Raw genomic sequence first — 25,252 nt, forward strand, 5'->3', positions numbered from 1 at the left:
CCAATCGAGACGAGGCATTTCCGAGGTTTTCCGCTTTCCCCCAAGTTCTTGACAGATCCGACTTCAGATTGAGAGAATTCAAGATGGCTGCTACAGGTAAGAGTTTAACTTGTATCTAAATTATATTAAAACATTTTGCAGGGAAGAGGGGTTGCTTTTATCGTTGCAGATGTATAGAAACGACTGTATCTTGTTTTCGTCCGCTTAAAAAACAGTCAAGCCTATTAGTTGTATGTTTAGAAGCCACCAGAAGTAGCCAACAAGCTGACGCGGTGGTAAACCCCCCCAAGTTGGCTAACGTTAGCCGGCAGGCGTATGTTAGCGATAGAGCTCTGCTGAGTAAAGAAAGCTAGCCTCAGAGTTAGCTACATAATCTCCTCTCTCACTCCAGTCAGCACTTAGCAACTCAGCTAGCTAGCACCGTTTCAAGTCGAGTTCAGAGGAATTGGCAAAGCTTTTTAGACTATGTATTATTTTGCAATTATCTCAACTTTTACCACACACATTTAAATTAATTACAGTTGAAGTCGTTTAACTTGCGCCCCGAAAGAAACATGGCCTCCCAAAACTCGAAATGTCATATTACATAGCAAGCAAATCCCATGCTAAGCTAGGCATGGCTAACGTCAGTTACCATTAGAATCACGCGAGTAGATAACAAGTGTAAAACTTTTTTCCTCTTGGTATTTGGCGTCTCCCCTTTTACGACAACAACTAAGAGTAACTTGAAATATTTACTACAGTTATAATATCTGCACACATCTTTGTAGGGCTTGTCTGAGCCGTGAAGTCACAAAGATGCAACGTTAAGATTTGCTACGTGCCATTCCCTCTAAAGCCAGGCATGACTTAGATTGTTGCTGTAAGTTGTTTGCCTCTTTGGCCACTAAGGTTTTTGCTTACATGAACAGAACTGGGAACCTTTCGCGACCCGCTGCCTGTATTTGCCTGTCTTGCAGAATGGTGAGTCTTGTTATGCGAGACATGTTGCTGTCTGCTCAGCTGTCAGCATTTTTGTAGCTTTTGGCGTCACCTTCTCCCCATACAAATAAGGGCAGTGTTGAGAATAGATCTCTCTAGTTCTCCTCCTTTACACCACCATATTTTCCTTTTACATTCAGTCGACTTAAATTGCCGGTAATACTTGTCCCCTCCTTTAAATTTCCATCTTTTTTGTGGCAGATGTAAATTATTGCTGCTCATGTCACTGTTAAGATCATCTGGGGAAGCAGATTTTTCTAACCTAAATTAAGGCCTTTCATGAACTCTGTACTGTTGCTCTCTGCCAAACACTAAGCAAGTTTTCCATGTGTCACTGGCTTTTCTGGCACTGTATCATCTGTATTTATTTGTATTAGTTAAAGAAAACATACAAATAAATGTTACTTTAGATTTAAAAAAAAAAATACAACAACCAAGGAAAAATGTAGGGCTGCACGGTATATCATAATCATTATTATTACAGTATAATTAACCTCAATAAAAGAAATTTTTGGCCTCCGATCCAATTTTTTATTATTGAGCATCTAATGATTCAGAGTACTGATCTGTTCCTCATATTTGCCTAGATTAAAGTTTCAATGGTTTTTGTCTATGGCTGAACGATTTGCAAAAATAATCTAATTGCGATGTTTTTCTCCAAATATTGCAGTTGCATTTTAATTTGCAGTTATTCTTGGGTTAATTTCATGTATTTTTCGACAAAATTCCAGCCATTAATAATTCCATAAATAAGACCATGTTAATTGAAACCAATGAAATTATTTCCCAAGCAGTTAATTTGTAGTAGCATGAATCTGAATATGGGGGTGCAACAAGCTTTAAGCTATAAAGGAGGCAGCTGGGGTGGGGGAGGTGAGGCTGGCTACCAGCTGATTGCAGCTTGGGTATGACTTTCATGAAATAATGCTAGGCTTCATCAGTTTTAGACAGAATGAGCTAACTATTTTTGCTAATATTGCAAATGTGATGTCATTAGCTTTGTTTAAGGGCATTATCATTTTTATGTCACTCATTTTGTTTAAAAGAAAACATACATAAAACACAAAAAGGAGGATTTTTGTAAACCATTATAGAAAAATGACACTTGAATGTTTGTATAATGTACATAAAATCTCTGCCGCTGCAAAAAATTGATTTATTAAACTGGTATTTTGACACATTTCAAGTTCAAAAAATATTGCAACTTCTGCGATTTGAAAATTGCAGCAGGACACATTGCAATTTAATCTACTTTGTGATTAATTGTCCAGCCCTGTTTTTGTCCACAAAAATAACTAACATTTTTTGTATAATGTAAAATTAAATTCCTACTCAAAATTAGGGCTGGGCAATTAATCGCAAATTAGATTAAATCGCAATATAGCCTGCCGCAATTTTCAAATCGCAGAAAGTGCTATATTTCTTTAACTTGAAATTGGTGTTAAAATACCAGTGTAGAACTTTTATTGCAGCAGAGTTGTTGTGCAATCATTCTAGTGCCATATTTTTAGAACAGCGTGCAAAAAAAATCCAGTTTTCTTCATTTTTTATATGATTTTCTTATTAAATATGAGAATTATATAAAAAACATGATCATTCCCTTTGATACAACAGTTCATATCAAATGTGCAAAATAAGAAAAAAATCATCACAATTTGATATTTTTTAAAAATTGTTCTGCCCTAGTTTAATCTAATATTGTGTTGGTTATAGTATAGAATGAAGTATTGCTTGTTTTTGTTGTAAAATCCATGAGATAAGGAAGTTAAGAAATAATCGCTTATTAAATCGCGATCGAAATGTTGGGGGAAAAAAATCACAATTAAATTATTTTACTGAATCGTGTAGCCCTACTCAAAATGGTATAAAAGCTCTGTTTTACTTGAATAATTAATAAAAAAAATCAGATAACCTCACTTCCGCTTAAACAGGGTGCAAACAGCATTTATGCTCAGAATAACAAATAAATCAAGAATTGAATTTTAAATTTTACAATCCAAATTAGAAAAACTGAACTGAAAAATGTATTCAAAACGTCCCAACTGGACTTTAAAGAGGTGTAAAAAGTTTGACTTGAATAGCAACAGAATCAAAACCAAATTAATTAGCTATACAGATTTCAACAACACTCGCTGTTCAAATGGAGCAGCCTCATCTGAAACATGAATCAAAACACTTAATATTGTTACAGTAAAACCTGGCTATCAAATACAACACACTCTTTTATCACATTGATATTTGTAAGGTGCAGTCGGACCTGCTACAGAACCTTTTCCGCCCTCACTTTTATTTCTTTACCCCTTGTTACCTTAAAATGAAGTGAAGGTTCTTTTTTAAGAAAACCAGCAAACATGTATTTTCGTGATTTTTTTTTTTTTGCCTCATCTCTCTCTACAGGTTATTTATCTTTTCTCTTAAAGTCTAGAGTTTGTTGCTTTAGGGTTGCAGCCTTCTCCTCTGTTGCTACAGGGAAGTTGCTGTATTCTGTTGTATGCTTAGTTCGGAGATGGTAGATCAAATTGGTAGTATTAAATGCAGCTCTGCTGCTACAACTTTGTAAAACGGTAATTTTACAGATGCTTCAAGTGGCCGTTGGCCTGTTTTCACTGTCAAGCTTGAAGTATGTCCTTACCACTGACATGTTAGCCACAGGATTGCTAATGTTGCTCCTGCAGCTGTCAGTTACTTGATGTTGTGCTTACACCAGACATCAAGGGTTGTCTATCTGTGCATATCTGAATACAGGGAGTTTACTTGCATATTTTTTTTAATTCACACAAATAACTCACTTCACTCGTGCGTCTGATCCTGTGTATGCAAGTGCCCACAAGATTCGAGAGGGGAGCCTTCTCCAACATCCGGTATTTCAGTTAGTTGTCAACAAATGTGGCTGAGCTTGACTAAATTAAGAGGATTGCGGCTTTGTATCTGCTGTGACAAAGTGACAGACATATGTTTCACAACTTACCAGGCAATTTGACCTCCTCACTCACTTTCCTCCTAGTGAGGTCCTTTTTTTATGTCTGTGCCAGTAGAACTGGCATGTTGTGTAATATAGCTCAGGGTAGCCACAGGCAGACTCTACAACCTTCTCCTCCGTTTTCTGGTTGAATGAACCTCTTTGCCCCTAGGCTGGTCCTTTGGAGATCCCCCTCTTCTTGAGTACCGATTACTCAACTCTCACAAATAAGCGAGTGAAGCGAACGGCTCATTCAGTGCACCACGATGGCGTAAAATCTGGAGACAAGCTCTTTTACGGCAAATTTTCAGCTGGCTGTACACATCTCTGAGATTGTTACAGAACCAGATGCGCCAGACGTCAGGATTGGCTGATTTTGATGAACTTTTAGTTACAGAGGTTAAGAAAATATAAACATCTGTGTGATTCTTTCTTGGAGGATCACAGATGGCCAGATGATTAAAAATCTCTGGCTTGAAATATCACACACAGTTGGAAAAGAAGAAGAATGGTGTACTTCATCATTGATCTCCCGCATTCCCCCATCTCACCTCTCTCTCGATTGAGCAGGCGCACATTTGTTTCAGCAAAAAGAGTCAACACAGCAGCTCCTCCTCATGGTTCTCCAACTTGTAATCAATAATTCTTCCTCTGTAACTTCAATTAAAACATGCTAAAGACGTGATTGTTAAAGACATTGCCCTCCTAGCTTTTGGAGAATAACAGTTGCTGGTGAGGAGGAAGCCGGCGCTATGTATAAACACAGATGTTTCGATGTCACGATTCCACGTCTTTACATTGACTTTACATGCTATTGACTTGTAAATGGTTTCACTCACGTCTGGTCTAAACACAACATCGATAAAAGAAAGTGTCTTGTGTTGGATGTCTAGGACTTCTACTGTTGTTCCTCTGGTATCAATACAGGGATCCATATTGTTTGATATTTACTGGTATCAAATCAAAGTTTTTATTTCTGGAATCATGACAACTAGTCAGGATTGTCTTAACAACTAAAATTGTGTTGTGTTTAATTGCAGCTTTGAGGCACCAGTTGATCTTTCGCCTTCAAGTTCTATTTATAGTGTTTGTAGTAAGTTACATGTAACCTTCACAGCAAGAATCTGCTGTGTTTCATTTGCTATAAATGAATCAACTTCTACATAGAAACCATCAACAGAAAACAGAGTAGTTACTCAGTTTCCAAACAGTTCCACTTTCAGGTGTCAATGTTTGAATGACATCATTGCACGCAACAATCCAAAAAAAGACTTAAAATGATGCAGTGTACTTAGAGGCCAAGAGGTTGGGGTATGACTTTGTAATGAAACATGTATATAAGCTTCCTTCAACAGAGCAGTTTGGTGTAAACAGCTAAAAAAGTAATACACGAACATTTGTGTGGTCAGATGGCTACATCAGCTGACCCTCAACTACAAAGAGGAAAGAAAAAAGACAGCATGGACTGTTAGAAGCACAAACACAACTCAGAGGCTGTTGTTCTAGTAGTCTACCTATTTACACATGGCTAATGACTGGAGCTATATAATGCATTTGCAAAAAGTCTCCATTTTCAGTAGAAATTCTGTAGAGGCACTTTACATGATAATAGAAAGGATGGCTTTTTAAAAGGTTGGACTTTGGAACCTGTTTTCAGACACCCTAAATGTCATTGGCATGTCAGTGAACAGCCAAAACACAACAAAAGGTTAGCATTTTCAGGAGAAATCATTGAAGGGTAAATTCAGCTTTGACAAAAAGCAAAAGAAATGCATCACAGTTCAAATTTGTAAGCACAAAAAAAATCTCATACTTTGTCTTCACTATATATATAAATCAGAAGATTGAACTGTGTAGAGCTGGCAAAAATACACTTTAATTGTACTTGGGTAAGAGTTTTTATTCATATGAATATAAACATTTGTTCATAGTATTAGTTTTACTTTAAGAGTTTATGTATTGTTAAATTGTAGTTCAAAGGAGCCTTTGCAATTATCAACGTATTTTTAATGCTGTTGACCATTCTGTTGTTATCCTTCTCTCTATGTATTTCTTTCGCTCTCTTTTTCTCTTAAAATGATTGATTCAGGCACTGTTTATAACTTTTTAAACGTGCATCAGTTGTAGAAAAGGCCAACCTTATTAATATTCTGTGTACTATGTTAGAGGCTGCATCTTACTTTCTCTGTTGTATGGCTTGGGTCTTTTCCTTGAGTCTTAGGGGGCTTTCACACCTGCATTGTTTGGTCTGGACTTTAGGACTTTTCTGTTTGGTCCGACCCAAAATGATAGGTGTGAAACCTACCCTGGACCGTGGTCCGGACCAAACAGCCGGACCTTGGTCTGTCCAAAAGAGGTGGTCTCGGCCCGTACCAAACCGAACCACGGTCTGGTTTGTGCCCACTGTGAAAGCATTATTTTGAAAGGTTCGGACCTTCGTGTCAATGACAGGAAATTACGACATGACTACCGGCAAAGGAAATCCATCACCATAACAAAATGAGCCGCGGAAAGAGCCCACAACAATCTCACGCTACCGAAATTAAGCAGCAGCCTGGACAGGGTGGGTTTACGGTAGCTGCTTTACGTTATGCAAGGAGTAGAAGTGTCCGTTATTATGTTAAATGGAGATTGTCCTAGCATGGAAAATTTCATAAAATTGTAGATAAAGTTATACCTCACTATTGACAGCTCATCTTTTCAAGAGTTGTACAACACATACCTTCCCTCCCGAGTCGGTGTTGAAATGGCTCGCAGGATTGCATACTTTCTTCTCCTTTCCTGTCGATGGCAATAAAGTTGTTGTCTAATGATTAAACTCATAAGACAAACTCAGACCAGCCTTATGTACAGCTCTTTAAGTTTTCGCTTTCAGCAGTAGAAAATCAACAATAATATGAAAGTGGGAATGATGATTTCATTCATTGTTTACAGCATTCAAGACTTGCGTTATTCAACGTGTTGATGTCAGATGCCCACCGGCCAAATGGCCAATCAGTGTAAACTACAGAGACACGCAAACCACGTAGTTGATGACGATATCACGAAGGCTCGTCATGTAAAGTCTGTTAGTCCATGTGCAATAATGACAGTGTGAAACCCAAACAGACCGAACCAAATGTATACAATGTAACACGGACCTTGGTCCAGACTTTCAGGTGTGAAAACAGCCTTAGTCCCGCCCACCAGAGACTCATGGAGAGACCAAGGACCAAGACTGAAGCCATAAGACCGACGATTAACCGTTCATGGGACGTCCTTCCCTCTGCAGCGTCATGTGAAGCGACTTCAGTTTATGATGACGGTGCCGGCTGATCACCAATCAGCTGTCAGGAGGCATAAACAGCTGTGTCTGCATAATTTGTACTGTATTTATTCTAAACAAATATCCACATTAACAGTGTTTGGTCTCAGTGTGGGATCAGAAAACACCTGCATGAAGAGAAACCTGCAGTATATAAAAAAACATGCAGACTCTTTCTACCAGCAAATGCTATATTAATAAACTATTTATTATCCTAATCATTCAGTGTGAAGGCTAATGATCAAACCTGACACTCACTAACGATCAGACTGACAGAAACTTTATTGACCCTGCGATGATTTAAAACGTATTTCTTCCTGACAGACAGACAGCCTGCTGCTGTCTGGCTTTAATTCTCTTCATAATCTAATAAACAGAAATAACTACTGAATAGACTTCTAACCCACCAAGCAAAAGAATAGTTGGAAAGACGTTAAAAAAACCATCTCCGCTATGTCTAAACAACGTCTAGATTTAACTGAAAAGTGAAAGGTTATAAGATGTAATTTTCAGGTTGTTGAAAAGACGTCTCTGTAAAGACTTAGCTGTAACATGGTCATATTTTAAACAACTATTATTGGGCTAAATTTGGACCAAATCAGACGGACAAAACATGGCTCAACTTTCTACAACTATCTTTTGACTAGATTAAGGTTATGGCAGACCGAATGTAGAAAAAACGTCTAAATGATGTTGGTTGTTTGGTGGGAAGGGGAAGATTTATATCTGATTTTTTTTTATTTTATGAGCCTTTAACATGTTTTATGTTTGAAGGTGACTCAAAAAACTAATAAAATATTAAACTCCATACTGATTCACTCTTTTTTATTGATTTTATTAAACATGTTCTCAATATTTCACTGTAAATGCCTATTTCAAACACTTCTTTTTAAAATCCCAGCCCATTAGTTATTTAGCCTTTTAAAACTTCTGATGTTTTTATTCTCTTGAGAGTCCATTGAGTCTGTTTATCGGCTGTTATAAACTGAGTTTCTCCTCCATTATTGATCTCTGCTGCTGCTGTGAAGTTTCACTGTTATCCACTGTGTAGCAGCGTCCAATCAGAGAGTGATATCCTATAAGGGGGTGTGTCTTTGAGTAAAAAGAGTTCCGGGAAGCCTGCTCTCATGTGTCTTTTCTCATCAGTTGTCTAATCTCAGTCCACAGTCTTATGGCTTGGGTCTTAAAACCATGCAAGGGTCTTTGGGACGGTCTTTCAGATGACAGATCAGAAACTACATCCGGTTCGAGTGAATCCTTAGGGCTGAGGACCGATCAATAAGAGACTTGGGATCCGGCTATAGTTGTCATGAACTGTGGAATGGGTGTATAGTCAGATAATTTGCATAAAGTTTGCTTATCACAGTCAATTTCTCAATAGGGGCATGTTCCCCATCAAGCCTTTGTATGCAATAATATCTAGGACACAGTGTTAATTTTGTCAACTAAAATTATGACTAAAATGTTTGTTGACAGCCTTTTTTTCCATAAGAAAGACTAGACTAAGACTAGCTAAAAATAGATCTTTGATGACTTAAACTGACAAAAAGTAAGTTTAATTTTCATCAAGATGACTAAAGCTAGACTAAAAGGTAATCTAGTTTTTGCCAGATATTCATAGTCTATGATATTTCTCCACTATGGGTAAATCCGTTGAAAATCACAATGCATCTGTAGCTATTCTGCCTCTGAGCTGTAGAAAACAGGGACCCCGGGTTTGCCAGGGTACATAGAACACACTACCATGACTTGGTACCAGATTTAGGCAAGAGAGTAGATGCTTGGACTAAAATAAAGACTAAAATTTGGGAACTTTTCATGGACTAAAACTAGACTAAAACTATAAAGGGTAGAAGTGACTAAAACTAAAAGGCATTGAAAGAAAATAAAGGTTTAAGACTGGGACTAAAATTAAGAATAGCTGTCAAAATTAACACTGCTAGGAGAGATGAGGGATGGACATTTTCCAGTTCTTTGTATTTTAATGGTATATTGTGGCCAAATCAAAGAGTATCTGTGTTGTTGCAGGTTCTAAGTAGAGGACTTACTCTTCTGGATCTCACTGTGCATGAAGCACTCCTGAGGTTGTGGTGTCTACTTGCTGCGTCCCCTTGCTCATCCGGCCTCTCATCATGTCCTCCACCTCCTCCTCGTACTCCTCCTCAGGAGAGACCAGCCCAGAGGATATACCCCGAGGTGGGGGCACTATCCGAGTCTACCTCCCAAATAAACAGAGGACAGTGGTAAGATATTTGGATTTCTACTGCTTTACATCAGCCACACAGCAGCTCTTTTTATTTAAAAAAAAAAAATTGAATGCAAATATGAAGATGCTGTAACTAGATTTATGTGACATAGCAGCGTGTTACAGCTTCTGTATAAAATCATGCCAGTGCTGTTCACAGAAAGTGAAATTTCTCTCACAAAAGTTGACATCTTTCACAGCATAACGATGAGTAAGCTCATCAACAGTTGGTGTCAGGTTTCACAGATGGTGCCGGCCTCTGTTTTTGGTTTGTTAACTTCTTGGCCTCATCAGTGTGCTTTCATATTTGAAAAGTAGCTGCTTTATTTTATTGTCATGGTCTTATCACTTATGTGTATCTTAATAGAGCTCAACAGTGACCATCCACTCTATTGGCAGCTCTGTTTGAGGAAGTAAAGCCTCCATTGACATGTCAGAAAATCCTTATTAATGTTGTAAATGCAGGAACCAGGCCAACCAGCAACATTTTAAACTGGTCAACTAGACTGTTCTTTCTCCATACTGGTGTGACCTACACTAGCACAGAGTGCTCAGCTAAGATTTGTGCACATCTGCTAAATAAAGTCTGTTCAAATGCAGTATATATTTATTTAGATTAGTTTTTCTATTATTTCAAGACTTCACAAATTCTTTTAAATTAATTGCTTTGGCAAACCAACTCAGCCCATCGTTACCAGCTGACAGAAGGAGAACAGAAGACGGGACGAGTGAATAACACTAACTAACACAGATGTCTGCCTGCGTCACACTCTGATTAGCTGTATAAACATTTTAGACTTGATTTATAGTCACTTTAATGGTGTAAACAAGCACTGAGTACTGTTACTGGTCTTCAAACATAATTTAATAATATTCAGTATATAAATAAATTTTGTTTTGGATTCATTATGAGATAGGAGATACTTTAATGTCCCAGTAGGGAAATTTTTGTTTGGGACTGTGTCCCACAATTACAACATCAATAAATACATAAATAGAGATAATAAAAACACATAAAAAGAACTGCATTATACTTTGAAATTAAATATTATTATTAATAAATATTATTTAATTATTATATATTATATCTGTGTTAATAGAATTGTAATGATTCCTCTTCCATTTTAAACCAATTAAAAATGAAGGGGTAGGTCTTTTTATTAACTTTGATACTTAATCAACCGTTTTATTAAGATCATTGTAAGGTTTAAACTCTGCTCGTTTCAGGTTGGATAGTATGGGAAATATCAATAAAATTAAAATAAAAACAGATCTGTTATCAGAATATCAACCTCAGCCCAACACGTGCAGAAAAGCAAGTCAAGTGATGACTGTTCAAAGGACAAACGTTAATCAGAGTAATAAAACATCTATCCATAGATTGTTTGATTGAAGAACTTTTTGTGTGTTTTCTTGGTCAGCTTCTGAGAATCTGTATTTCGAAGGCCATTGCAGCTTCCATTTTCTGCAATGTAGTCATAATTATGTGTGCTTTAAGAGGATAGAGAAACCACTAAACCATTAATAAGTAATAGCCGAGATGTGTTTGATGGATTTTTAAATTAGCAGACCTAAAACACTGTGCAACAAATTGATTTTATGTGACAAATAGGAATCAATGATGTGGAGAAATAATGTAATTATTTTTTCCCCAAAATATTGCCACTGTGTTTTAATGTGTGATTGTTAGATAGAAGGCCATATTGGGATTTAAACTCCATTTTGCCTTGGTTAAAAATCTACATATACTTGTGAATTGTCCACTTTAGTAATTGGCTGTTAGGGATGTAAGGATTCACCCAACCCACGATGCAATTTGAATTCTTATTTTGGTTCCAATATACGATTGAATCCTGAATTTTCTCTGAAGAAAACTTAAGAGTCAAAGTATAGATTAATTTCCCTGTCAGTGGAAAACTTTAAAGATATATCTGCTGATATTTTCTTTTTTTATACGTCGTGGCTTTCTTCCAATAGCGGGGTTCATGCAGACCGGCTTGGGTGGCCAAATTAAGCATGTGGGGAAAGCTCTTGAGATGCGTCGCTAGTTCCGCCTCCCTCTCTGCAACATTTACGAGGGAGGCTGAACTAGTGCTGTTGATGAGGACAGTAGTCCCCGGATTTGCCCTGTCAAGCTCTTATTCTGTGATAGCAGGCTTCAGAACCTAAGCCTTATTTTCTCCAGTATGTTTTGTACAAAAGATGAGTTTGTAAAACAAAATGTGCTGTTTGACACTCACTGGTTATTAGTTGAGCCGTGTTTGTCGGAGTTCCAGCCGTCCATTATTACTGAAATGCAACGGCATCTCTGAGTGCTTGAATTACAACTTTGCACTACCCTAAAGTTTTCATCTGCTCCCCTCAAGCTGTTTTGTTTACCTGCTGCTCTTGGGTCAGCCCCCATTCAGACAGAGTATCGTGACACAAGTTGTGCTGCATTGAATTAAATCCCCCTTTTATTTGTACTAATTTTAGCTAGTTCGGGATATATCCTGACATCTCTATTGGCTATAGTTCACCAATATCCCACACTGCAGTCTTGTTATGCTTGGTTGTGATGTGGAGTTATTTCAGGGAAATGTTTTTGTGCACCGGACTAAAGTTCTGTCACAACAGAGATAATCAGTAGGGAAAACAAAACTCAGTGTTTGCTGTCATTTTCACTTATCAGTTCTTACAGTATGCCTCCTAGTTACAGGAATGTACCAGGCCAACTACTGTCAATTCAATGTCACACTTGTATAAACAAAGTTTCCTCTTTTCAGGTGAATGTTCGCCAAGGACAGACTGTGCACGAGAGTTTAGATAAAGCCCTCAAAGTGAGAGGCCTAAGCCAGGAGTGCTGTGCTGTTTTTCGCCTTCTGGAAGGGTAAGAAGAGTTTTTTATCAATCAAATTTTTTTCCATACCATAAAAATGTCACGGCTCATGTTCAGTTTTGAGTGCATCATGCATCATTTCCCAATAATGTCCAATGAAAAGATTCTGCTTGAGGTTGAGGTTTGAAGATGAAAAAACAAACTTTTTATTCTTAATACACACTTTGAAGTTTAAAGGCTGAGAAAGAACAAAGAAAAAATCTTAACTTACATAGGTCCATTGGTCCAGCCTAAAACTCCACTAATTTATTGGCATATATGGCCAAATTGTACAGTCGATATATGCTGATATTCACGACCAAAATATAGTATGTTCAAAAAGGCAAATATCGGTATGGGCAGATATCAAAATTTCTGCCTATACCTATATTTGATTTTTTAGCTAGTATCTGCCGATACCGATATTAGGCCAATAATAATGTGCATCCCTAATTTTCGGTATGTGCACGTGTAAACCAGGGTCATTAACTGTATAAACATATGGAGAAGAGCAACTTGGAGATCCATGGTATGAACGAGATGGTTGAAGCTTCATTGTCACCACTGATGACGCACTGTTTATCAGCAATGTGTGATGATGAGCAATCAAGTGGTTTATCAGGGTTTTTCACCCCTATCCCTTACCACTCTGTTTCAAGAGGCAAGGGGAAGGGGTAGACAAATGTAAAGGTTTAGAAACTTTATTAATTAGGGAAATGTTTGGGGTATATCAGTCTGGATCAATAGATCAACTGGTTTATGTATCAATTGACAAACCTTTCTTTCCATTTGTCTGTCTGTAACTCTCTCTCCTGTAATGAGGCTGCTCTATGTCTTTCAAAGCAAAACCTTGTCCCAAGCACTCTATTTATTTAAAATCAAAATTCTGGCACAGGAACAATGAGCTCAGTTTTCTATGCATCACCATTTACCACAGATCAAGGAAGCACACAAGCTAGACAGTCCGTACAGTGCTCAAGCATGGTATACTTTCTTTGCCCTGGTGCAGATGGAGTAGGTGGGCACGCTATGATTGTTCATGCACATGCACAAGCACCGGTGCACAATGTACACATTAAATTTAACCAGCTCAACCATTGCTCTCAAAAATCATTTCAAACAATGGCAGAGTGTCAGATCAGTTAAAAAGGTGACAGATCAACTGTGCTTCACCTTAGCACAAGGCAGCTGGGCCTATTGTGAGCAGGCCTTAAAATTTTACAAAATTTAATTTAAAAAAGCAACCTGTTCATATGTTACTCTATACAGCAAGAGGAAGTATGAAGTGCTAAAATAGAGCAAAACCACAATAACTAGCCAAGTCCAAATGCATGTAATTGTATTCAAAATGACTTTAGAATAAGCAGAAGAGGCCACAAGAATGGTTCATGATGTTAAAACTGTTCTGAAAGGCACAGACTGGTGCTTTAAAATGTATCAGTATGCTGGAAAAGAAATTTTTGATATTTAAATGAATTTTATCATAATATTCTAACATTTTTAGATGCACCTATATGTTTCGGCCTAATTTGTCAGAACACACCAGAATGTTTTTATGTGAATTTTAAATGATTGTAACTAATTGTTCAGAGCCCCCTGAATGAATTGAATAGAAAACATATGTTAGCATACTTAGTGAAACTGGCAAAGATCATAATGTTAATGAAAGGCTAAATTTTGGAAATGTTTAAATTGTTATTGAACTCATAATAATCTCTCCTCATTTAAATGTTTCTCCTGTCTCATCCTCTCTAGCCGTAAGAGACTGACTGACTGGGAGACAGACATCACTCCTCTGGTTGGAGAGGAGCTTTTAGTTGAGGTCTTAGATGATATTCCCCTTACAATGCACAACTTTGTAAGTAGCTGTCAAACACACAGTCTGGGTGATGATAACCATTTTAGATACAGAAATGAAAATTATTCCTTCTTTGTCTATGCAGGTACGGAAAACCTTCTTCAAGCTGGCCTACTGTGATTTTTGCCACAAGTTTCTTTTTAATGGCTTCAGATGTCAGACATGCGGCTATAAATTTCATCAGCATTGCAGTAGCAAGGTCCCTACTGTGTGTGTGGACATGGACACAGTTAGCAAACGGTGAGTGAAGAAGATGTCTGTACATTGTATGACACAGGTACCTTCTGGTTATTCCCTTCCAGGGATGAGCTGGTTATTTGGGAAATGCGTCATCATTTATTTAGCATAGCTGGAACATTTAGCATTCTTACATTCCTTAAATGTGTAATGTTTTCCTTGGCGCTGCCTGACAACCGACATCACAAATAATGTGTCTGATGCAGGTTCTTGCCAGGGTAGATGAAGATGTTTCTTCACTTTGTGGACAAGTTTGCCAAAGTAACCTTAAAAAGTTGATTATTAACCAAATCTTCCAGAGGTATAGTGGTTCATTAATGTCACAGCTTTGCTATACCTCTGCTTTGTGGGGTCACATTTCAGTATACAGGCAGTTGTGGCTTAGTAGTTAGTCAGTCATCTCGAAATCAGAAGGCCACATGTTAATGTGTCCCTGGACAAAACACTTAACCCCAATTTGCTCCCACAGCTTCATCCGAGGTATTTATATGAGTAGGAATGTGTTTGAGGGGGATTGGCTAACACTAGGGGTGTCAGTTCATAGGTCAAAGTTCGGTTTGTAGCTCAGTTTTTGGATAACAGTTTTGTACAGGTTTGTTTCATTGTTTAAGAAAGGAAAATAAAGTCCCAAATTTATAGGCCTAATTCTAGGTTTCCCTCATTTAATGCTTTTAAGCTGACAGTGGTGTAGCTTACAGTTTGATTCTTCTAGTGTGAGAACTCCCTGTAGTAGTGGGTATAGGATGTGGCACATGAAACATGAAAAAAGAGACAGTGTATGTTTTTAAAAGATGCTAAATAAAAAGCAGCACAGGAATGGAAAGTCATATATCTCATTAGAATGCTAGAATTAATACAATGTAATAATTAAAGTAAAATTGTATATTTTAGAACCTTTTCAAGGTATCATATGCTCTATGTAGCGTCCTGTGACGCTCTAACATAGTTGTTCTAAAACAGCATATTAAAGGCTATTTGTGGATATGTAAAGGTAGAGAGTGCTGGTTTAAGTGTGAAAAATCATGACTTGTATTCTTCAGTGAAGGAGAGCTGAATAAGTCATGTAAACACAGGATGGGTCATTTTAACAGAGTCCAAGCAGAGCGTCTTAATACACACAGTTGTAGCCGCTGACTGACTAGAAAAGTGCTATTGAGGCTCAAGTGTAGTTACCATATTAGTACAGTTCAACTGGGAAGAAAGCAACAAAAATCTCTGACATTTCAAAATTTGGTTGCACTGATGTATTAAGAAGTAAAGTGCAAGTTACAGATACAGTAGAGTAAATTATGCCAAACAACAGATTGTATTTGCCTATTTTTCCTTGTTTTTAAGCTTTATACTTCATAGTACGAGTGTAACATTGCCACATCTAACATTCCAACATCTAATTTTCATTCATCCCAATAAAGTCCTTTATTCTCTTTTCCCTCTGTTTAATTTAAAGCTAACTTTTTGGTTATAAAAAGCCATGGCTTGCCTTAAAATAAAACCTGGACACTGCTTTTGGTTTCACATGATGGTTGTGTTTTAGGGGAACAAGAGACATCCTGGAAAGCCAAGGGTCTTAGAGATTTTTAAAATTTTATCTTTGATTGTTCACAAGATGTGATGTTGAGACATGTGTCCTTAGCCATAAACCAGTAAACTTCTAGATTGCATGTTAATTTCTTGGCAGTTAAAGTCATGGAGTCATGTGAGCTGAGATTTTCTATCCCTTTTGTAGTGACTCCACTACCTGCACAGATGAGTACCCACAGATACTATTGCCAGACAATTCCCCATCACAGAGCAACCTAGCCTTAACCCCTGAGCCCTCTGGGTAAGCACACACATTTACAAAGTTACTGTATCTAAACGAAAAGATTTGTAGACTGTCAGTGGCATTAAAATAAAATCTGGACTAATTATTACTCCCTCCTAGGATGGACCTCCTGTCCCCGACGTCAGCCTTCCGTTTCCCTTTGCCGGCTGGAGACGGCCAGTCTCTCCAGCGACATCGCTCCACCTCCACTCCTAATGTTCATATGGTTGGTTCAGTGGGCCCAGCTGGTGTCAGCATCATAGAGGTCAGTGGAGCACCATTGGCTATGGTTTGACTTGGCTAGTTGTAAGGATTTAACCTGCCTAACTTAAACAGCCGTGTAGGACGGATGGTGATTTTGTATAGAGCAGCACTATCAAAATAGCAGAGATCCATGATGTTTACAGCTGTCCAAACTTGTGTTGGGCTTATTAACTTCTTTCCTATCAAAAGTCTGTTGTCTCCTGGTTGAAGAAGCATTGATTCAGTGTCTTTATTCACCTGTGAAAGATACAAAGTATACCCTTAAAAATGCTTTGTCCTCTTTTTTTCTTTTTTCTTTTTAGGAAGCACTAAAATTTAACAACACAATGGGTATGTTTTTTTTTAAATAAGCTGATTTCACTCTCTTTCTGGAGTTGTGTTCATGTGTAAAACTGCATGTAATATTTATTTCTAATCATGACCCGTTACTGCAGGTCCTGAGACCTCACCGAAGCCCTCCACCAGCCCGCCATCTTCTCTGGGCTCCCCTGGTAGGAGGCCTCCCAAGTCTCCCTCAGAGCACAAGGAGCGCAAGCCCTCCTCATCAGACGATAAAAAGAAAGTGGTATGAAACCCTGCATTCTCAGACTGACAAATAGAGAGCTATCAGTGACTGCAAAGTCCTTCCTTGAATACTGAAAGTGTAATGCATTACACTGCTTTTCCATGTATTTCAGCACCGAGGGGGCTACAGAGACTCAAGTTACTACTGGGAGGTCCACTCGCGTGAAGTCAGTATTCAAAAGAGAATAGGAGCCGGCTCTTTTGGAACTGTCTTTAAGGGCAAGTGGCATGGAGATGTGGCCATCAAGATCCTTAAAGTAACAGAGCCGACACCTGAGCAGTTACAGGCCTTCAAAAATGAAATGCAGGTCTTAAGGTGAGGGCGCTTACTGTGTTTGACATGAAGTCCATTTTTAATGAAAAAATGCTGATAACACTCTGTGCTGCAATAGTAAATGTGTGTCAATAGAGAATGAGCAAATATGTTCTCTGCAGGAAGACTCGCCACGTCAACATCCTGCTGTTCATGGGCTACATGACTAAGCCCAACTTTGCCATCATCACGCAGTGGTGTGAAGGCAGCAGCCTGTACCGCCATCTGCATGTCACAGAAACCAAGTTTGACACTATGCGTCGCATCGATGTGGCCAGACAGACGGCGCAGGGCATGGAGTAAGAAATAAATGCTTGTTCTAATTTCACATTTTACTGCTGTAACCCTCCGGGGATTACTAGACATTACCAGTTACTTTGTGAATCACCACACAGTGTATTTTTAATTGGGTGCTTACCTAAGCACAAAAGCCCTGTGCACATTATAACATTATTTTTTGATAGGATGGATTTGCATTTCATGATACATCTCAGTGATAATAAATCTGTTAAATCCCTGGAACTCAGTAGTAAGGGGACATATTTTACCCGTTAAAGACAAGTTCACATTGGTCTCAGAGGTCCCAAAAACATGCCTGTGAAATCTGTTTCTGAAAAAACACTCCAGTACTGGATTTTTGCATGTCTAAAACCCCATCCGTTTCAGCCCTGCTCAGAACGAGCTGTTTCTGTGTCTGTAGCTTTAAATGTTACTGAGCTGTCTGACTCCGAGGGCAGAAATTTCTTCCAAGTGGGAGGGCCAACCAAACCTGGGGGCGGGGCTAACTCCCCACATGACATCATGAGGGGAAAATCTGAGAACGGCTTGTTTCAGCATTTTCTGAAAGGTGGAGAAAGAGAAGGGGAAGGGAATGGATTTTTCTGATTCTTGAGGGATTGTTGACAAGTCAGGGGCACATATTTTTGTTAAAAAGCCTGAAAAAGTGAGTATTGCATAATACTTCTCCTTTAAATCTGTTCAATCCCTGGAACTCAGTAGAAACGAAGAATGTTACACTTTATTAAGAAACATTGATTTGACTGAGCCTTCTCTTTCTTAATCTAAAGAAACAGCTCTAAAAAATACATTTGACAGAATTTACAGGATGTGTTTGACCTGAAAAAGCAAATGCTACTTTGACCAAGTTTTTTGTCGGTTAAAAGGCTCAAGAAAGAAGATCTAATTAACTAAAATAATCCTCTTCAGTTGAACCATTTTCCCTACTAGAGTCTGGGTGAAGTATCTTGAAATGTAGTGCTTAGCAATTTTTCTTTTTTCTTTTGGAAAAATGCAAGATAAGAATTAAGGATGTTCCTAAGCATTTATTTCCCTATTTGGCTAAACGCTCATTTAAATTTTGTTTAGTTGACTAGTCTGAAGAGGAGAAAATCCCTAGAAAACAGTCAAATTCCTCACAGGATATACTCTTTCCAGCGTGGCTAGCATTAAAAGCTAGTGTCGCTGGCCTTCGTTGCTCTTTGCAGATTAATATTGTGCTTTAATATTTGGCCTCTTTTAACCTCGGTAGTGAAAAGAGGCCACATGGGTTCAACCCTTGACAGCTGCTTTTAAAAAATTGTCGTACTGGCGCGCCGGTAGTCGAGTGGTTAAGGCGCATGCCATATACGCAGGCGACCCAGGTTCGAATCCGGCCCGTGACACTATTTCCTGCATGTCTCTCCCTGCTCTCTCCCCTGTTTCCGACTCTATCCACTGTCCTATCAAAATAAAGGCAAAAAGGCCAAAAATAAATCTTAAAAAAAAGAAAAAAAAAAAAAATTGTCGTACTGTGCTGTTCCTGCTACAGGCTAACCGCTGAGCTACCGCTGAGCTTCTTATATTTATGTCCAGTGAAGTGCCAGACAGGAAGGCAGCGGCCATTAACTGAAGCTACAGCAGCATCTAGTGGCAGGAGATTCATTACAGTTTAAAATAGCATTATAGACCAGGATGTCAAGCCTATGTTCATAAAAACATGATAGGTAATTCGTTTAACGGACCTGTAAATCCCGCACCGGATTAACTAATTTGATAAACAAATTTAACCATTTCACAATTAACCATGCACATACCTAATAAGAATCAGACCTGTATTATTAGAAATTAAAACTGTAATGATGATTTCCTCCCCGTGCCCTTTGTGGTGTAATCAAAGCCAGGCAGTCCAGAGCTGTAGTCTTTTAAAGTTAAGGAACTTGTTTAACTGGTCAACAGCTGCACAGTTCCATGTGATAATACCAAACAGTGCTGCTGGAACTCTGCAAAAATGCTGTCACTCACTAAACACTGTCATGACTGTTAGAAATCTTCTGAGAAAGCTTATAATCATCTTTTTTTGTCCTCTTTCAGTTATCTTCATGCTAAGAACATAATTCACAGAGATCTGAAATCAAACAGTATCCTTTTCTTGTCCAGGTAAAGCTTGCAGCCATGTAAGTATGTAGCTTTTAACAGCTCTGAACATAAGTGGTAACCGCAGCGGTAATTTTAGATGTGTGGCAAACCTTTACCATACATCACCTGTAAACAGGAAGCGGAACAGTTAAAGTACAGAAACAGATATGACATCTTTTTGTCTCTGCATTGAGGTACTTGACCACATGACTGTGGTCTTTTATGCCTATATATTTAAGATGAAATTGGCATGTAGAGGTTTTTGCTAATGCTACTAATGCTGTCTTTCACTGGAGCATATTCTTTAGAGTTGCTATCGTTCCCATTGGTTCCTGTTTAAAGTTTCCTCTCTGTACCTCTCAATCCTTATTATTTCCTGTGTGACGAATTTTTACACCAGAATTCTGTTAATGTCCTGAGCTCTGCTGCCAGATATTTTTCTCCATGAGGGCTGGACCGTCAAGATTGGTGACTTTGGCTTGGCCACAGTAAAGTCCCGATGGAGCGGCTCTCAACAGGTAGAACAACCCAGTGGATCCATTCTGTGGATGGTAAGCCCTTTTATACACCGACTTTGACAGACCAAGAGATCTTACTTGTATGGGAGGGATTTTTCTAAAATTACAACATAAAGGAATAGCTTTGATGTGGACAAACTTACAGAAAATCAATCTTCAGAGTAAAACTAAAACATGGACTGCGAGAAAGCTTTTGTAAGGATATGAGCTAGTCTCTCTAATCATCCACCCATGCTTGGCCGATTAAGTTTTGATTAATATTTACATCTCTTTTCAGGGAACAGCATTAAGAGGGCTTATTTTCTTAAATTTCTGCTAAAGTTGTCAAAATTTTGATTACTCTGATACTTTTTTAATACTACCGGCTTTAAAGAATAGAAAATACTTGTTATAAATACCACAGAGATAAGGAAATCCTTATCAGACATTGTTTAACACTAACCCCTAGCTTCAAAAATGAAAAAAAATTCACATCCATTTTTAGTGGCATATATTATCTTTAATACGATTATTGCTGATGGGTTTTATATAACTGGTATATAACTGGTGTGCAAGTATGTGTATTTATGCCATTAGCATTTCATAAAGATGCTAAAGGCATCTTTTTAAATTGAAGAGTAGGGCTGGGTGATATGGCCTAAAATTAATATTGCTACTTATTTATATGTATTTGTTAGGTAGTTGCACAAATTGTCTTTTTCAATTGTATTTTTATTTTTAATAAGGCGCCTGAAGTGATCCGAATGCAGGACAGCAACCCCTATACATTCCAGTCTGACGTGTACGGCTATGGAGTTGTGCTGTTTGAGCTGATGTCAGGGACCCTGCCTTACTCCAATATCAACAACAGAGACCAGGTCAGTCATACGGGTGCACTCTACCTGAAACACTTGTGTATTTAAATGAGGAATAATGTTGAAATACAACATAGAAGTATGTTTGAATACCACTCAACAAAAATCAGTCTACACTATTTAATACAGCTCCTGTGGCCACATTTGTTTTTGTAATTTGGAAACCAAAGCATGATAAGTTCCTCATCACACTGGGGGAACATGACTGCTTTATAGGTATTGTAAGTATAAGATTTGAAAAGTTAAAGTTGGATGTTTCTCTCTATATCTGAATTCACATATTTTTCACTAATATAGAATAGAAATGACAGAAGAGAGTTTGGTTTGTGTACTTCATAACAGTATTTGTGGTAATTCTTAATGTAGTAACTGCCTCCCTACCTTCTTTCTCAGATAATCTTTATGGTTGGACGCGGTTACTTGTCTCCAGACCTCAGTAAGCTGTATAGTACCTCACCCAAGTCGATGAAAAGGCTCATCATTGACTGCCTAAAGTTCAAACGAGATGAGAGGCCGCTGTTTCCACAGGTGAGTGGTTAAAGCTCCTGAACGTCTCCAGCATATTTAGCTCAGGCACCATGGGGAGCACATACCTGCATAAACATTGTTTCTTTTTCATTTCATATAGCCTTGTATAAGGTACTGCCTGATAACAAATGTATTTGCCATGTCAGATGCCAGTAAGCATAAAGCTGTTTATTTAGAAACAAGGTAACCTTCAAAACAAGAAAAGCAGGAGAAATATCCATTTTCTTTCCATTCAAGAACAAACAGTGAAGCTCAAATCCCACTCCAACATTAATTGTTCTGCAATCAGATATTCTGATTGAATTTCCCTCAGGATTGATAAAGTACTCTGTTCTAATTGATGCTCAATCTGACAACTGCTTCTGAAGTCAGGCAGCACACTGCACACTTCAGCCCAAAAAGTGCAGACCCATCAGCTGATTTCCAACCTTATGTTTTGTTTTTTGTTTTACCTTGTGTCTTCCTTCTACTATCACAAAAAGAGAAGAATGAGAAATATTAGCAGGAAGTGTCTGCAGACCTCCAGGTTCTAAGTAGGATATTTTTATGGACTGCTGGTCAGCTTGTGCATTATTTAAATGTGCATACTCCTTTGTGGTCTTGCATGTTCTCATTTCTTAAAGCAGATAATGTTCATACATACTTATTCTAACCATCACCACATGCACGTGTAGAGTTTTGGTGGAGGGGGATCACATTTGAAATGTACCGGGTGCTACTTAAATGCAAACACAGACTTCGAATCTCACTTTGAAAGTTTTCTTCTGTATCTGGTATTCTCTCATCAGATCCTGGTAGCCATTGAGCAGGTGCAAGACCTGCTGCCAAAAATTGAGCGGAGTCGCTCCGAGCCGTCGCTCCACCGGGCCGTCCATGCTGAGGATCTGAATCCCCTCCTGTTCCACACCACCAGGCTGATGCCCCTCTAAGCTCAACCACAACAAGGGCAGAGAGGCCGTCGACCTGCCACAACCACAGCATTCCAGTGCCTCCAAGAGGCCACAGGCTGACTGTCCTGACAGACCACGAACCCCAAACTCCCCCTCCATTGCTGCAAAGTCCAGGAGCTGCAGAAAAACCAGTAACTGCAGAGATTTGTTGTGTGTAGAAGTGTAATGTCTTTTTAGTTAAACAGGTGAAAAGGATCTGAATACTAGGTGAGATAAATGTCCAGTTCCTAAAGGTAAAAACGTACGTCTGACCAGTCCACCAGAGAAAACCCGGAGCTGTATTAGGCTGCGTGTCCAGCTAGCCTTTTATAGCGTGGAAGCCCTCAGGACCTCATTTCTAGAGGGCTTCTCACCACAGTCATACATTGTTCAAATGCTCAGTTATCATATTCTTATACCTGTTGGTGAAATCTGAGATTTTAAAACCAACCTGATTGCCAAGATTGAGGAGGGGAAAAAGCACATTCAACATCTTACCTAAACAAGGTGTAAAATCAAACACTGAGTAGTTTGAATTCAGTCATGCAATCTAAACTAAAAACTTGGCTGTAGAGATTAATCGCATTAATCACAATTAACTACACCCCACAATGAGATCATTAATATTTCGTAATTGCATGCTTTATTTTTGCTGAAAAAAACTTTGGCTAGGCCACTGCAGCGTCTCCCTGCAGCCACAGTGATCTAAAATAAGGCCACCACTGATCCTTCTATGTCTCATTTCAGTTGTAAAAACTTACAGACAGCTCAGCGGACAAGCCAGAAGTCACCTGATTCTTGTGTTATCAAACATTTACTTTTTACTGCTCACATATTTCCTTTTCAGTACATAACAGGTTCCTTTTTCTGTGGTTAAGTTGATGTTAAAATGTTTAATTTACCTCTAAAAGCAGATCTGTGTCCAAACAGGAAGTCAGTTTTTCTCAGTTTAAGAGATGATGCAAAAACAGATTTAAATGCAAAATGGAGGAATTTTAGAATGGGATTGAAAGGATGCAATTAATCACCATCAAATACAGAAATCCTGAGATTAATCGCGATCAAAATTTTTAATCTTTTGACAGCCCTACTAAAAAATAAGAATATCTTTATAATGTGCAGTTCTGTCCCACAACACATACCCCAGATACTGCATGTTTTGCATGCAGCTCTGCCTCTCTGTTAATGCAGCCGACGTTATCCCTGTGTAAAATCATTTATTTTATTTTATTTTTTTAACTGATTTAACTATCGAGTAGATTCAATTGGAGAAAAATGCAGCTTTTATTGACAGTTTGTACTTTTGTGAGTGCTTGTATGCCTTCATATAACCTGTCAAGCAAAAATGAAAGTGTTGCATATATTTTTAAATTTAGGAGACGACTTCTGCATTATAATAGAATGGTAGTTCCTTCATTGGTGTGGCAGTAACAGTGGTGTCCTAACAGCATGTTCCATGCGTGAACATTTGCAACATCAGCTTTTCTCTGTTTGTTTCCTAACGGCCCGCCAGTAATGCAGCATGATGCAGCCTCTAACTTTTACCCTCTTGCCCTGTTTGTATTTTTTTTTTTTTCCATCGCTTGTATTATTATGGTCAAGGCGCTTCAAGGCACTAGTAGTGCCCCACAGGAATATTTTCTTTGTTTTTTCTCTTTCTCTTTTGTCGGAGCTTGTTTGCTTTCTTCGACAACGTGGAAATAGTGAAGCATCAATTGCATCCATATCTATGATCCATCGTTGATATCTTATACTCTGGCTGGCCCAACACTTTTTTCTTCTCCATTCAAAATAAAAGCACTAAATGTCTCACTGTTCCAGGGCAAAACTCAAATTTACAGGGCAGATATGAAATATTTAACAGATGCAATGTAGACAGCCACTGCCAGATTCAGCACAATACCTGACGCTCGCATGCTGTTAGGACACGGTGTTACACAACTTCTGCATTACAAGATATTGTCATCTCCTTTATAAACCAGTCCCTTGTGCACAGATCAGCATGCTTTTTAACAGCTTATTTAACATCATTAGTCCAGTTTGTCATCACAGATTTGACTACAATGCCATCATGCTTTGGGTTGCAGAACTGCATATTTAAGGATGTTTGTGTTGTTTTATTGAGAGGCTTCACATCCTTTACAGAGTTGAGAAGTTTATTCAGATGCAATAACAGGAACATGCCCTGTTGTTTTATCCATGTGTTTACTGAAGGAATCATCTGAAGCCAATTCATGGCAGTTACTATTTTGAAAATGCTGTCTCAAATGTATTTTGAGTAAACAGACACAGAGGGGGATCTATGGTGGGCCTTTCACCTCCTAACATGCAACTACTCTGTGATGGATTTTAGCCGTATCAGCCATTCCCCACAGTTATCCAAATCCTGGATCCTTCGTGAAATCAAAACAGATGGATCTTAAAAAGCACCACCTGTACATTTTATCCCTATAAACACATGAACTGTGACCAATATCATGTTGAACCAGGCAGTAAACAGGTTTATTTCTACTGTAAAGTCGGTATTTTAACAATAGGTGTATATGTGACCTCTTCAGTCAGCCTCAAGTGGACACTAGAGAGACTGCAGTTTTTTTGCACTTGTGCATTGGCTTCATTTTTAACAACAGAGGGTGCTGCTCA

At 38.4% G+C, this 25,252-nt stretch overlaps 1 protein-coding gene across 2 annotated transcripts; it reads left to right on the top strand.

The window, feature by feature from the left end:
- The first annotated feature begins 50 nt into the window (after nucleotides 1-50).
- araf (A-Raf proto-oncogene, serine/threonine kinase) lies at nucleotides 51-25,252 on the top strand. Of its 2 annotated transcripts, none has more exons than XM_041787288.1 (16): nucleotides 51-96; nucleotides 9,273-9,487; nucleotides 12,255-12,358; nucleotides 14,102-14,204; nucleotides 14,290-14,444; nucleotides 16,168-16,263; nucleotides 16,366-16,510; nucleotides 16,812-16,839; nucleotides 16,944-17,074; nucleotides 17,187-17,389; nucleotides 17,509-17,685; nucleotides 19,736-19,782; nucleotides 20,213-20,331; nucleotides 21,024-21,155; nucleotides 21,546-21,680; nucleotides 22,469-25,252. In XM_041787288.1, the coding sequence occupies exons 2-16, from the start codon at nucleotides 9,377-9,379 to the stop codon at nucleotides 22,607-22,609; spliced, it is 1,827 nt and encodes a 608-aa protein (XP_041643222.1). In that variant the 5' UTR covers nucleotides 51-96; nucleotides 9,273-9,376; the 3' UTR covers nucleotides 22,610-25,252. The 2 variants fall into 2 exon arrangements, with proteins under 2 accessions (XP_041643222.1, XP_041643223.1); XM_041787289.1 differs by lacking the exon at nucleotides 51-96 and adding an exon at nucleotides 943-963.

Source organism: Cheilinus undulatus, linkage group 5, assembly GCF_018320785.1.
Source record: "Cheilinus undulatus linkage group 5, ASM1832078v1, whole genome shotgun sequence".
NCBI classification, from domain to species: domain Eukaryota; kingdom Metazoa; phylum Chordata; class Actinopteri; order Labriformes; family Labridae; genus Cheilinus; species Cheilinus undulatus.